At 35.6% G+C, this 14,652-nt stretch overlaps 1 protein-coding gene across 8 annotated transcripts in view; it reads left to right on the top strand.

Moving 5' to 3' along the window:
- Positions 1 to 14,652, top strand: part of Col24a1 (collagen type XXIV alpha 1 chain) — a 304,025-nt gene that overhangs the window by 77,387 nt on the left and 211,986 nt on the right. For all 8 annotated transcript variants that reach the window (XM_019209372.2, XM_019209374.2, XM_019209375.2 and 5 more), the window contains 5 exons: positions 5,679 to 5,732; positions 5,834 to 5,878; positions 6,104 to 6,157; positions 6,355 to 6,408; positions 11,069 to 11,122. In XM_019209372.2, coding sequence (XP_019064917.1) covers positions 5,679 to 5,732; positions 5,834 to 5,878; positions 6,104 to 6,157; positions 6,355 to 6,408; positions 11,069 to 11,122 — 261 coding nt within the window. The remainder of the gene's footprint in view (positions 1 to 5,678; positions 5,733 to 5,833; positions 5,879 to 6,103; positions 6,158 to 6,354; positions 6,409 to 11,068; positions 11,123 to 14,652) is intronic.

The raw sequence follows: 14,652 nt of genomic DNA, 5'->3' as shown, positions 1-14,652 counted from the left end.
CACTATGTATTTAAGACTGACCTGGAACCCATTATGTAGCCCAGGCTGGTCTTGAACTCACAGCGATCCTCCTGCCTCAGCCTCCCCAGTGCTTGGATTACAGGCGTGCACCACCACACCCGGCTTACTCATTCATTTTTTTATACAGAAAATTCAACTGAGTTTCATTGGCTTTTCTGAGGTAGGGAAAGCACAGCTTAGCAAGAATAATTCTGTGGGTGGCCGAAGCAGTGCACTCCAGATATATAACCTGCTGATAAACTTTAGATTGTTGGTGGAACAGACTGCTAATTACAATGTACCTTAATAAATGTATTTCCCTCAGCCAGGTTTATTGTTCAGGACAGGGATATGAATTGCAGATATTTTATGTAAATTTAAAGCTATGTGCTTCATCATTCATTTGAATAGAAGGCAGGCTGGACATCCATTTATGAAACGTAAGTAGGTTAATAAAGATACAATCTTCAAAAAAAAACTACCTGTGCCTATATTAAAGTGGGATGTGACCAGTAACAGAAGTAATCTTATTCTTAAAAATCAGTTGAGTGTGCCATGAAGTGAGTAATTAAATCTCCAGAATTTTAGGATAGAAGTGATGATGGACTTTGCACACAGGTCTTCTAATTTCAGTTTTAGTATTATCCCTCTTACCTGTGTCACCAAAGCACGAGGTGACAACTTGATCAAACAAGTAAGTTGGGAGTTCAGTTCTGAGATCAACTGAGGTAAAATTAATCAGCCCAACAAGTTTGAACTTGGCATCTTGGGATAACGTAAAAATGGGTGTTGGCGTCAAGGAACCTGAGAGCCTTTAAGCCTTTCTCTTATATGATAATAGCATTAGAGGTAGTAGTGATTGGAAAATTAGCAAAAGCACCTCAAATTTATTATTCTCCACGTACTAGCTGCAGTTGTTGTCACTGAATTCTCACAACATCCCAGGACCACTCAGGTTATAAATATAATACTTGAGTCCAGATTTAAATCCAGAGTGCAAAATTCTAAATGTTGTGGTATACTACCTCAAAATTTAATTACCTTAAGGTGTATATTGTCTGTCTTTTATATTTAGTTTTTTTTTTAATAACAAGCTCCATGGAAAGGGGAAATGAACAAGTTTGCTTATTTTCTCCAAACTTAAGAACTAGAGCTACACGGAATAGTTTCTCTGGTGTGAATAGACTGTACTAGTACATAAGATCCTAATGAGATAACTGACATTGTGAAATGGAAAGAAAAGGTCTAAAGGTGTAGGGAAAGTGGGAAGGGTAGGGGAAAAGTAATAAGGGAAAAAAATATGAGAAAATGGAAATAAAGTGTTTGTAAATGGGGAGGGAAGGAGGGGGTGAAGGGAGGGCAGGGACAAAGGGAAAAAATGAGAATCAAGACCTGTCATGTAAAGGTACAAGATCCCAATAATGAATGTAACTGTACTGTGTACCTAAAATGTACCAATAAACTCAATAAAAGAAAAAAAATTTAAAAAGAACTAGAGCTGAGCCTGTAGACAGTAATGAAGACTTGTAGTGTGTGGAGAAAGTAAACATAGGGAGTTAGATACAAAGATGCTTTTTATACATTCTTCACTTAAGGTGCTGATTAGCTGAAAGGCTTCTGTTCCTACTCTTACTGTTAAGTATCAAGTTCTGAACAATGGCTCACACTGTCCAGTCTGGTTTGGCGCTTCTGTGCACCTTGAGGAACTACTCTTTTTGCATTAGCAGAGCTGCTCAATTCTCAGATGCCTTGCAGCACCCTACTCAAGGATGTTGCATGTGTCTACTAAAACACTACCTTTCTGCTTAACTAACTCCTTTATATTTTATTTTTCAAATAAATTTTATTGTATATATTTGAGATTTGCAACATGATGCTATTGAACACATGCAGATAATAAAATTGTTGCTATAGTGAAACAGATTAACAGCTGTCATTTTCCATAGTTACATTTTTCTAGAAAAACAACTTTTTTCATCTTTCAGCTCCAAGACTTACACAGTGCCTGGCATATAGTAGTGCTCACTAAAAACAAAAACTATCCTTCTTTTTTTCAAATATTCTCAGTCAGTGAGAAGGTTCTACAGGATACTAGCAATCATTTTTGGAATCTGCATCTCATCCATACTGATAAAAATGGCACTTTGTACTTTTTAAAGTAGTTTTGTATACTTGTCTCATTTGCTCCTCAGCGAGTTAGTTGTAAACAGAGTGGGTACTATTACTTCCATTTTACATGCATTAATTTTTAAAATTATGTAAGCACCAAAATTATGTCATACACTGAACACTAGATGATAGGCCTAAAAATAGAAACACGTCAAAATTCTTATTTTTGAAGGAAAAATAATCAACGTCCTACATTGTGATCATTGCTGTAGTGGAATAATGTCAAGCTCCTGAGAAAGTAGCAATTTGTGTTGCTGTAGGGCATCAGAGTAGGCTTCATAAAGGAGATTATTATTTTTTAAAACTATGTCCTGAAGATGTGCATCAGTAGAGTGGGGTAGAAACTGGAAAACAGCTCTTTTGGCTCAAGAATGCAGTGATCAGACACACAGAAGATGGAGAAAAACGCAACTGTGTGGGAAATGGTGAGGAGCAGTGGGTTTATATCCTAGAAAGCCCAGGAATTGGGGAGCAGAATGAAATGAGCTTTTGAAAGTATTGGGGAAGGGTTATGAGAACCTTTTTTGGTTCATAGACAGTATGCTTTTACCCAGAACTGCAGCTTCTGTCTGACCTCTTCGCTCTTCCTTTCAGCAGAGACAGTTTCTGATAAGAGATGCTATTGTTTTCTATACGTTATTTTTTTCCCACAGTCAGTTGTTACAATTAGTTTACTTAATTACACTAATGGTAGTGATTAGCGCCTGTGAGTGTGATGGGTACAGCTGAAAAGCTCAGTGTAGAACCTCAATTCCTTTTCAGAAGATACTCATATGAACTGTTAGCAATTGGCCAGTGGCTGCTGTTTTTACTATAAAGAACATATGCTTTGGGTCTATTTCTTTGGCTCAGTTTAACTCAAAATTTCTCTATATTTATAGTTTTGCCTTTGGCTCTGCGTTCTAGAGACCCTCGACTAAGCTGCTAGGCATGAAAGCTTTTCTTCCTTCTGTTTCATTTTCTCATAGAAGAAGTGTGGTAGGTAGGGAAAGCTGAAGAATCTGCAGGTTTCTTTTATGGGCTGAATACCGTTCTTAGCTATAATGGCTTGCCTTCAGAGGGCCATAATTTTTCAGGCTAAGGATTTTCCACACAATTTGCGTGGGATGCCACAATGTGCTTGACGTTTCTTGGAAATTTCTATACCTTACCATTCAATTTTAACTTTATAATTTCTAAGTTCTTTATTATACATATATGTTTTTTATATCTCCCAGTACTTAATATTTTAGGATATTTTTCCTTTTGCAGTCATTGAAAAGCATAAGGTGATATTGTATAAACAAAGTACATTCATTTGAGAAATGTCAGATTAATCACAGTAATGTATTTACTGAAACAAAACTTAAGAATATTATATTGTCCATGGAAAAAACAGTAGTACAAAATGACAGACTTTTTTATTTGCAAAACTTCTCTTTCCATATTTACATGGAGTGTTTCTGTATAGTTTCCAAACAAATACTTATTTTTTAGAAGCTACCATCAGCTTTAAAGCCATGAACTCTGAATAAACTAGCCACTGTAGTCGTGACTGTTTCCTATTGACAGCATTTCAAATTACAGGCAATGATGTATTAATATTGCGTATTCATTAAATTGGAAGGTCTCACCCTTCATCTTTGACAGAGCCATATGTTTCAGAATTGAACATGTTGGAGGTTATTTGTCTTAGTTACATTTCACAGACTTTAAGATTCAGCGCATGTAAAGATGTCACATTTTCCATCCTGCATTTTGCATTACATGGATGTAGACTGACAAATGCTCTTGTTATCTAGGCGGGCTGGATAGTGCACGCCTGTAATCCCAGCTATCTGGGAAGCTGAGACCTGAGGATCACGTAAATCCGTGATCTTAAGATCATCCTAAGTAAACAAGTGAGACCCACCTCAGAAAAGGGGACAGAGAGGTCGAGGTAGAGAGAAGCAGCATTAGGTTGGAAGATAGAAATTGACTTGAAATTTTATTATTGAAGTTCATTCACTCCTTGAATATTCATTCCACACTTTACTTCAAAACAATTATGTGCCAGTTATTACATAGAGTCCGGGAAATTTTAAAAAATGGAATAAAAACATGCTTCTGCTCTCACAGAATGCAGATTGGGAAGGTAGCAAAAAGGCAAGTAGTATAGTAAGTGGTATGTGGCAGGGCATTCCAGGGCTGGTTACCCACCTTTCCAGCTCAAAGCACGTGACAAGGGAGAGCACGGTGAGAAGGTGGAAAGACATTCATTATAGGCAGAGTGCACTTTCTGGAGGGAGATGCAGAGGAAGGAGGAATAGCACGCGCCAGGAGAGGAGGCTGGAAAGATGGGTGCAAGCACGGTAGGGCCTGGGATACTAGCCTAGGAAATCTGGATTCAAACAAAGGGGAATAATACTTTCAGCACTTCATGAAAACAATTCTTTTCTTTTGGGTTTGTGTCTCGCTGCTGTCCAGGCTCCAGGCTGGCCTTGAACCCCTGGGCACAAGCCATCTCCCGCTTCTGCTTTCCAAGCAAGGGGGGACTACGGGCGCGTGCCACTGCACCTGGCTACAAATACAACTTTAAGAGGTTTTTAACATTGGAAGGCCATAAAAAGAAATTTAAACCAACTCTTGGGGTGACGAATAATAATGATATGAAGCCCAGAACGAAAGACAGTAACAGAAGGAATGAAAATGAGGTCTTAAAGCCATAGAAATTATTACTCATCTCCACACAGTCGAGAGATGGCTTTTCTTTCATATATCCCAGTTGCTGCTATTGTCCTTTGTTTTCTAAAGTGACACGTTGGAGGAGTATTTTCAAGTCTTTACCTTGTAAGAGACAATAGTGATGGTTCTGTTTTTGAGGACTGGAGCATTAAATTCAGAATCTGGATAATAGAGCCTATCTTTCAGGTGTGTTTCTTCAGCACTGTTGCTCTGTGTGCTACATACCATCTGCACTAATTATTAAACAGTGAACAAATGAGATTTGCCCAGGAGATTAGAGCTTTTTGTTCTCTCCTCAGTGTATTCCTAAAAACGTGGTGAATGTTCTCATTTTTGAAATATCAAGTCATAAAATCAAATCACTACAATGCCCGGCACCTAGTAACAGCACAATAAGTATTTGCCGAATACACGTATGAAATAAAAACCTAAGACAATCAAGTATTTATTGGATACTTCCTGGGAGCATGATACTAATATATTTCTTCAGGATATTGCTTCTTTGGAGAAATAGTGCAAGATAAATGTAATGGACAGTAAGTAGTACGATAACTCAAAAGAGGAGAAGATTTTCATGGGCTAGACCATTACAGAAAGGCTCCAAGAAATAGGGTGGATTACACGAAAGTCTAAGATTGATATTATTTATAAATTTGGAGAGGAAAAGAAGTTGAAGAACCAGTCACAGGTGGGAGCTTAGTGAGATGAACTACGCTGGGTCCGTTAATGTAGTACTTAATTTTACCATATGTTCTTTGTAATCCCTTGTGAATGTTTAATGCGATCTGTCTCTCACTGCTTTTCAGGGCAATGTTGGCCCTGTGGGACCAGTTGGACCTTCTGGAATTCCTGGCCCCATGGTATGCTGTTTGTAAAATGGATATTTGCATAGTGACTATTTCCCTTTATTCTTTCCACAGTGTCACAAAATGAAACCTTTTTTTTTTTCTTCTTTTTTTAGGGCCTTTCAGGAAGTAAGGGACTACCTGGAATCAAAGGTGATAAGGTGATTTAAATATTAACATTATCATAGAGATAATTTCTTACCATATTTGTCTTACTTCAAGTAGCAGAACTTATATTTTGTTTTTATTTGTAGGGTATAATTTGTACTATAAGGTATATTAGTTTTTAAAAGTGGGAAACATGGGGATATATAATTAGTATTTACTTCCTTATATTACGAGGTGTATAATGTATATGTATCTTCATATGAAACTGTTCTCTCTAGGGGGAACAAGGCAGCATAGGAGAGCAAGGAGAACCAGGATATCCTGGAGACAAGGTAAGTTTTAGACCATTAATTTTATGTAAACATTAAAATGCATACATTCAAAAGAAAGGAGTGTCCATCAGTGTGATTTTAAATTCTTGTTTAAAACCTTAGAAATACTTTCGTGGATGTTTTTAGAATGTTTCAAATGGAAATATATTTTCTTTTTGTGATGTAATAGCTTTCTTTTCTCTCTGCTGTTCTCTTAGGGCACTGTTGGTTTGCCAGGACCACCAGGGATAAGAGGAAAGCCAGGAACTTCAGTAGGTTTGAGCATTTACTTTGGTGTTTCTCATTAACAGACTGCCTTCCCCGCTACCCCCATGAGCCTAGACACTTGTCGAAGTTAGTAGGCTATAAGAAGTAGGCTATAAACCCACTAGTCTGGCTTTTTCTGTCTTCAATTTTAGAATATAGCTAACTTAACTCTTCAAGTTTTCAGCTCACACTCCAGAGACTTTTGGACCCTTTCCTACCACAAACCAAAGCCAGGTTTCTTTGAACCCTAAAGATCTTGGTTATGTTATTCCTCCCAATGATCTATGGCAGATAATACTTAAATTTAGCAGTGAGATTTTAAGCCAGAAAATAGAAAGCATCCTAAATAATATTTCAGTTTTGCCAAATATCAGTTTCTTTAAAGAAATACTCTGAAAAACAGATAGCATGTCTTGCTCTGTTGTGGGCCTAAATATTCTAATCTCTCCTTTTCTAACCCTTAGTTATCAATTAGTTAAAAGAAAAAAAGGTTCCTTATATTGTAGTTAACAGAAAACCTCCCAAATTATAAAACTAAAATTACTAATTAGAATCATTTAAATAAAGTGTTTAAAGCATGAGTCAAACATATATCACTATTAATAATAACAATTATTATTGTAACTAGCATTTAAGAGTGTCTATGAATTACAAAACAGTACTCTAGGGATGATATATTTAATTTAATACTATAATCCTATGAAGTTGGTACTATTATCATTCCTATTTTTTAACTTAAGGATATTGAAACACAGAGTGTTAAATAACCTATCCAAGGTCCAATTGATAGTTTGTGGCCACCTAGGAAATTCTGTAAGAGCTCTGTAAAAGCCAAGGCTTACAGTTTAATATTTTATGATGCTTTTTAAGATCCTAATATTGATTACAACCCTCTGATGGTAAAGGTGACTATAAATAGAAAAATCAGACATCATTAAAATGCATATTTAAAATGTTGTTTTTCCTAAACAATCTATCATGTTCTGTCTAACTGCACCCTCCTATCTCACAATTGCTTACTGTTGTGCCTTGGGAAGCACTATTAAATTTTAGTATTTTATGCACCCATTCGTGTGGCTTCTAACAGTGACTGGATATTAGACGCAGATTTCAGTTGTAGCAATTATTTAATCCGACAAACAGTTTCTGGTATGTAGCTGCCTGATGACATGTTGGTGGGAGTGACTTTTCCTTTTACTTATTTTTCACCCAGCTTACCTGGGTTTATGGTAAGTTAACCACTCAGCCATACACCCTAGATGTGTGGTCTAACATTGCATCCTAGAAACTCCAACGTGCATAAATAGGGCATGATAACAGGTTACGAAGCTAATTAATAAACAGCTTATATTTTTCACGGTTGATTTTAAACCAGATAGTTAGGGACTTCTGATATCAGCAGTGCTTGGCAAAGTAAGACCCTTACTTTTTATATTGTCATGTTTTTATAATATGAACTTTTTAACCCTTTGATAATTATAAGAGGAAATGATATAACACTATCTAAGCCTGATACTAATAAAAGATATCAGTATTATATCATGCTTTGTGATTAATTTCTTGAGAAAATTAGAGTCAAGTATTTTGCTACATTAAGTGAATTGCTTTAATGCTATTTACCCTTTAATTCAATTTATACTTATAACATTTTTGTGGACAGAAGAAACCAAAACAGCTTTAGAGATGGAGACTTGGATTCTAGTCCCACCTCTGACACTTGATCTGCTATAATTTGGGGCATTTAGTCACCATGGTATCCAGTTTAACACATGTTTAAAATGAAAGAAGGACTATCTCATGTTTAAGATTGCTTGTAGCTGTGACTCTAAGATAGTTTTCTTTCTTAGTAATACTTATTGCCAGTATTTCTTTAGTCCGAGTTAAAGGCAGAGAGCCTTTTACTTTTAATATATTATCATATTCTTTTTCCTAACACAAATCACAAGATATGCTAATGAAGTTCTTTTAGTGCAGGAAGCAAGAGATGATGAAAATGAGGCTTTACTTCCTCCTTTTATAACATTTTGCAGTGTTCTAACAAAATAATATTTTTAATATCAGCAGGAGTACTTTTGGTGGGAGATAACCATTTTTATTAGTTTTGTCAAAACTTTGAAAAATACATAGTTTGAGCTGAGAACAGGATAGGGACTCATTAATTAATATTAGTGAGATTAACTTGTCTGTGATCTCTGTACTTATTATTTGTATGTTATTAATACAAAAGATGTTCGGGGCCAGGGATTTAGCTCAGCATTTCCGCCGCCTGCCTTGCAAGCGCAAGGACCCGAGTTTGGTCCCCAGTACCGGGAAAAAAAGGAAAGAAAGAAAGAGAGAGAGAGAGAGAGGGAGGGAGGGAGGAAGGAAGGAAGATGTTCGACCTGGAAACCTTCCCTGGTTAGTGAGAAGACCCCTCTTTGGGGATAAGTTGCTTGTGCAGAATCCACTACCCTATTAAAAAACAAACTTGCACACTCAATTATTCAAGTCAGTGCCTATCGATAGCATTTGTTTACAGTCACAGGAAGAATGCTAAAGTCATAAGATGTTTTTTCTCTTTTATATGTCCTACTCTTAGTTTTCTGTCTTCTACGAGTTTGATAATAGGGATATAGATTCCAAATGGATCTAAATTGTAACAAATAAAATGTTCCCCAAATGTAACAATACCCTGATCTGGAAAGGTTGTAGATTCTGGAATAATAAAGCATTTTTTTCCCGCAAGTATTCAAAAAGTAAAGAAAAAAATTAATTGTTAGGAAATACTTTTTCATTGTGATGGATAACAAAGACAATTTTTATGTCCTTTCTGTTTTTAAGCTAGAAGTTTCTGTCATTCATAGAGGTTACTTAAAAATCAGTTTTATAAGGAAAATTGACATTTATAGGAAACTTGCAATTGAAGTTTTGGGAAACAAAAATTACTATGAAGAACATAAAGAATTATTCCACAATTTATGTTCATAAATACTGTGATTGTTAAAAGTTGTTCTAAAAGCAAAGGCTATTTTCCTTGGTGCTTGTAAAGTTAGTGTCTTGAGTGAATTTTGCCACTAGAGGGCAGCAGTGAGAACTCCCTCTTAGAGTTTGTGATTTTTAAAATTTAAGACTCCCTTACACATTGATTCTGACCAGTCATCATTTTTGTTTTTATTTATTTGAAAAGGTGAATGTAAGTGAGCCTTTGCATAGTATTACATTACCTTTCTCTAGAGTTGATTGCATTAGTCGTATTATATTGTCTTTCATCCTCACATACCTTAGCACTGAGAATGAATTAAATGCATATAGGAAACTGCTTTAGCTCTTAGAAAATGGGTAGTCTTATATTTTATCTTAAAATTTTACATTATCACCCATATTCAAATAAAATCTGAAGTTCATATAGAAATTAATATGAGAAAAATAATGAAATCAATAGTGTTTCTTTCATAAACAAATGTTATTAGACTACTAATCCTCTGGAGAGCATTGCAACCTTCTTGGCTTTCAGGCTTTGTAGTCATTTCTCTTCTCACCTTCTTCTCTAGCCCTGACTTCACATTTTTAATATGAATATTAGAAACCAGCGGGCCGGGGATTTCTCTCAGTGGTTCTGCCGCCTGCTTTGCAAGCGCAAAGACCTGAGTTCGATCCCCAGTACCAAAAAACAAAACAAAACAAAACACTTTGAAGAATTACAATTTAGGAATTTTAGGTATCAGCCAAGAGATGAGCAAGAGTATTAAAAAAGAAGATTAACGATTAAGATTAATTATGAAGCTGGTTAACAATGAGTACTTTCTAGATGTCAGGCACTGTGCTTGTAACTTTACCTGTTTTCTCTACTTAACTCTCCCAGTGACCCTATGAAAATTCCTCGTGGTTTGGGTCTAGAGTGGCTCCCAAAAGCCTTGTGTTCAGGGTAGGGCTTTTGGAAGATGAGCTCTATGGCTGACCTGCTGTTAGGAAGGGCGGGGGTGCTGGAAGGGGTCACGAGGCACGTGACCTGGAAGGATGTACCTCCCTCCCTTCTCTCCCGACTGCCCCGGGATGAGCAGACCCTTCCACCACGCTTTTCTTGCTTTACAGTCAGCCAGCTCAGAGACTGAGTTCTCTAAAAATCATGAGGCAAAATAAACCTCTCCTTTAAGTTTGTGTGCTGGGTATGGTGTCCCAGTTTTGAGAAAGTGACTAAGGCTGTTATTATCATTATCATTATTATTATTTTATTGATGAGAAAACTGAAGTTTAGCGAGAAGGATTGAATCTAGGTGTGTCTTAATTATTTCATCAGGCCATTTACAGTATCAGTGGGGGAGGAATTTTCAGAAACAGTTCTAGGATTCTGATTACTTATAAAAGCAGTTACTCGTGTAGAGTTCACTTGTTGAATCAAGCTTTATTGCTCTGTGTCTGGGATACACATAGACTTTTTTTCTTGATTTGAGCACTTACTTGATTAATTGGTTTATATCTCTAATAGTAGGAGTAAATATATGTTATGTCCATGAACATTTTATTTAAATAAATTTCACAGTGATGATAGTCAAGTAAGTCTGTGAAAAGTTATTATGATGTTGACTTCACATATTGAATGCTGTTTATGTACAAACTGTCTGTTTCCTTTTTAAATTATATTTATTAAGTTAATCTATAAGCTTAATTCTCTTATTCTCCTTTTAGGGTCAACCAGGTGACCAAGGATCCCAGGGGCCATCTGGCCCTCCAGGACCAGAGGTAAAATAACAACAGAAAGATAATAAATTAAATAGAAACAAAGCTTTGTAAATAAGGAGGGGAGGAGGGGTTGAAGAGAGTGGAGGAAAATAGAAAAAGAGAAATCGATACATCACGTACAGGTACAAATTCCCTATGATGAATGCGATCATTATGCATATCCAAATGGTACCAATACACTTAATGAAAAATAAAATCACAAAAAAATTAATTTGAATCTAAAATGAAGGTATACAACTGATCAGTGATACTAAGAAGATAGAAAATTGAGGATTCCACATCTGAAGGGCTCAGGACCATCTATGACCTTACCACCCTGAATGAACATGCTCGATCTCATCGGAAGGGCTCAGGACAGAAATGTTTTGTAATTCCTTTTCAGACTTTGGAAAACTTGCATAAATATAATGAGATATCTTGGGCATGGGAACCCACATCTAAACATGAAATTCCTTTCTACCTCATTGTACACATAGCCTGAAGGTAACTTTATATAACATTTTTTAGTGCCCTGAGGAGTCAGGTGTGGATTTTATAAATGTGGTGTCATGTCAAATCAAAAAATTTTGAGTTTTGGAATATTTCAGATTTCAGATTTTTAGACAAGGAGTAGTAAACCTGTAATGAGTACGATTTCATCCTGATGAGATCATCACTGATTTATTTGTTCTCTATAATAGCTATTACTAACATGTTTAGAGCTTGAACTCAAATTGTAGGATTATAAATTACCCTGAATTATTAATGCCAAAAATGCTTTCAATTATTGTTATGTGCATATATCATTTGGACTTTACATTATAAAACAAGTAGAATTAACTCTTTAGCAAATATGTCAAATTTGTTTGTATAGTTTAAAAATTTTTTGACCTTGGCTTTATGTTTCATAGAGCATAAAGAGCAGCTTCTTGTTCTGAAAGTACACATAGCTCATAAGCTTCTGAGATGAAATATTTGGATTATTTTGAATCATATTATGAATCAAAGATATACTATATGAGAGAAAACTTCTGAAGTTTACCCTACTTCTAGAAACGCACACCAAAAGTGTGTGTATATAGTTACGTGCACATTCACATTCACATAGAAATGCACACATACATCTAATTCAGAGTCCTACAGGCAGCAGCAAATCTGAGCACAGGACTTTAACCTCAGAACAAATAAATCATGACATTTACATCCCCACGGTGGCAGAAAAGTAGGCAGATATTCTAGGAAGTCTCTCTCTCTTTGTAAAATATAAGATTTACTTCTTACTCCCCAGCTTTCATTCAGTATTGCCTTATTCTTTAGTAAATTACTATTTCTACTTTTTTCTCTCTCATTGAGTTTATTGGTACATTTTGGGTATACAGTACAGTTGCATTCATCATTGGGATCTTGTGCCTTTATATGACAGGTCTTGGTTCTCATTTTTTCCCCTTGTCCCTGCCCTCCCTGTAAAAGCATCCCATATTGATAGTTCAACTTTATTGAGAGAGCAATAAGAGATATAAAACTGGCATATTTATTCATATCATAATTCTAAGTAGGAAATTGATTTCAGCAACTAAAACTTCAGATTCCTAAAAGTTTATGAGGCTTTATTCTGTTACTTTAATCATTTTAGTGAACTTTTCTGCAACAAATAATATTTACATCTTCTCACACTGAGAGTTTAACTTTCATTGTCTCTAAAGATTGTAATTATGACTGTGAATGTTGTAACTGCAGTTACAGTAGTCTGCCCCTGGGAAAGGGCTGTGTTGCTTCCTCGACTCTGTAGTATTGGATCATTTTCTTCTTTCTCATTAAGCTTGGGTGAAGGATGAATGAGCCATGTTTTTATTTACTACTTGTTCTTCTAGAGATGTTTCCTTTTACATTTTATGATTTGCCCTCAGCATTCAACACATTGTCTCATTGTCTTTGATTTCTGCACTACTGATAGGAGGTGCTAATCCCCAGTCTAGTAAGACTAAATCCATTCTTTCTATTCACTGGTATTTAATTTTTTTCATGGACCTCAAGATGTAACCTGTACTCTCTCATGAATTGGTACAAGATTGTTTGGGGAAATGAGGCATAAAGATCATAAATTCTAGCTCTTAGCAATATAGTGTGTAGGCAATATTTTTATACCAGTTCTTCTCAATCTTAGGCTTTTAATTGAATTACAGGTTCAGTCATTTAAAATAGTATGTTTAACAGTATATCTAAACTAATGCTTCTACTTATATAGCAGATGAATTCTCTCATGTACACAAGGTCTCTTAATGTGTTGTGTTAAATTTAGACTTTAACCTGTAGGCAATAACCAAAGAGTTCTAATCATGAGATTAGGATTATGGGGGTTATTGGGTTTTATGAGACACACACACTTTATGAGACACACTAGGCTTTATGTGATAGATCATTAAGGAAAGAGAAGTAGAGGTGATAAGGAGACTAATTACATTGCTTAGAAGGATAATGTTTACAGCAGTGGTGAAGTTTTTCTGCCAATAGAGAAAAAGATGGCTTCAAGAAAGAATTAGGAAACACAACTCACAACACTTAACTGTTCAGATCAGCTTGTTCAGTTTATGGGAGAGAGGAATTAAAACAATTATGATATGTTTTCCTTAAATAATGTGGATTACCACCTAACATAATACAAAGTAGAAGGAGGAAATCAGGGTGTTTGGAAATAATGCCTTAGGTTCTTATCTGTTAGGATTGAAATGCTTGTAGTACAAAAGAATTAACCTACTGAGTATATAAAAGCCGTAGGCCTGATGGTCAGACAAAGGTGGACTAGGAGTATATATTTAAGCAGTTATTCGACATAGAACTATTAGGTGGAGCAATTGTAACAGATAAAAGCATTTAGGGAGGGTTCATGATACAGATTTATAAATACTACACTTCATACCCCCTGAACTCTGCACTCTTTGTATACAGGATAATAAAGTTTTAAGTTAATAAAAAGGCAATAAAAAAATCTTGATAACATGGTCCAGAGAAGAAAAAAATTACGGTTTATATTAGAAAATTTTTAGAACTGAATTAGAACAAGTCACTGTAAGACAACGGCTAAAGCAACACAGGCAAATTCAAAGATAAATGTATTTCTCTCAAATGCAAGGAAGAATTTTAAAATGAGTTATATAGAATATACTATGGGGGTTTGTTTCAAAAAAGTGAAGACATTAAAAGAGGTCAAATAAAATAGAGTTTAGGTATAAGTAGGAGGCTGTATCCCCAAAATAAGAGGAATGTGGAAGAGAGTTTGAGAAGTTCCATGAAAAACAAACAAACCCAACAATGAATGTAACTGTACTATATCCCTAAAATGTACCAATAAAGTCAATTAAAGCTGAAAAAAACAAACAAACAAACAAAAAATACGAAGAAGTGCAATCAGGGACCCATAAAATAATTTGAGCTGTGTCAGGGTCAAGACTTGAAAGACTTTTGCCTAAATAGAGTCACAAAGATCTGTAGCATTTGGTAGCAAGCGGATTGCAGACTTGAATTCAAATTTTCTACTATACAAAGCAATTAAA

This window comes from Fukomys damarensis, unplaced genomic scaffold, assembly GCF_012274545.1.
Source record: "Fukomys damarensis isolate Sample0158 unplaced genomic scaffold, DMR_v1.0_HiC HiC_scaffold_33, whole genome shotgun sequence".
Classification (NCBI taxonomy): Eukaryota; Metazoa; Chordata; class Mammalia; order Rodentia; family Bathyergidae; genus Fukomys; species Fukomys damarensis.
Note: the sequence above shows the minus strand (reverse complement) of the source record. Positions and strands in the feature narration are given on the sequence as shown.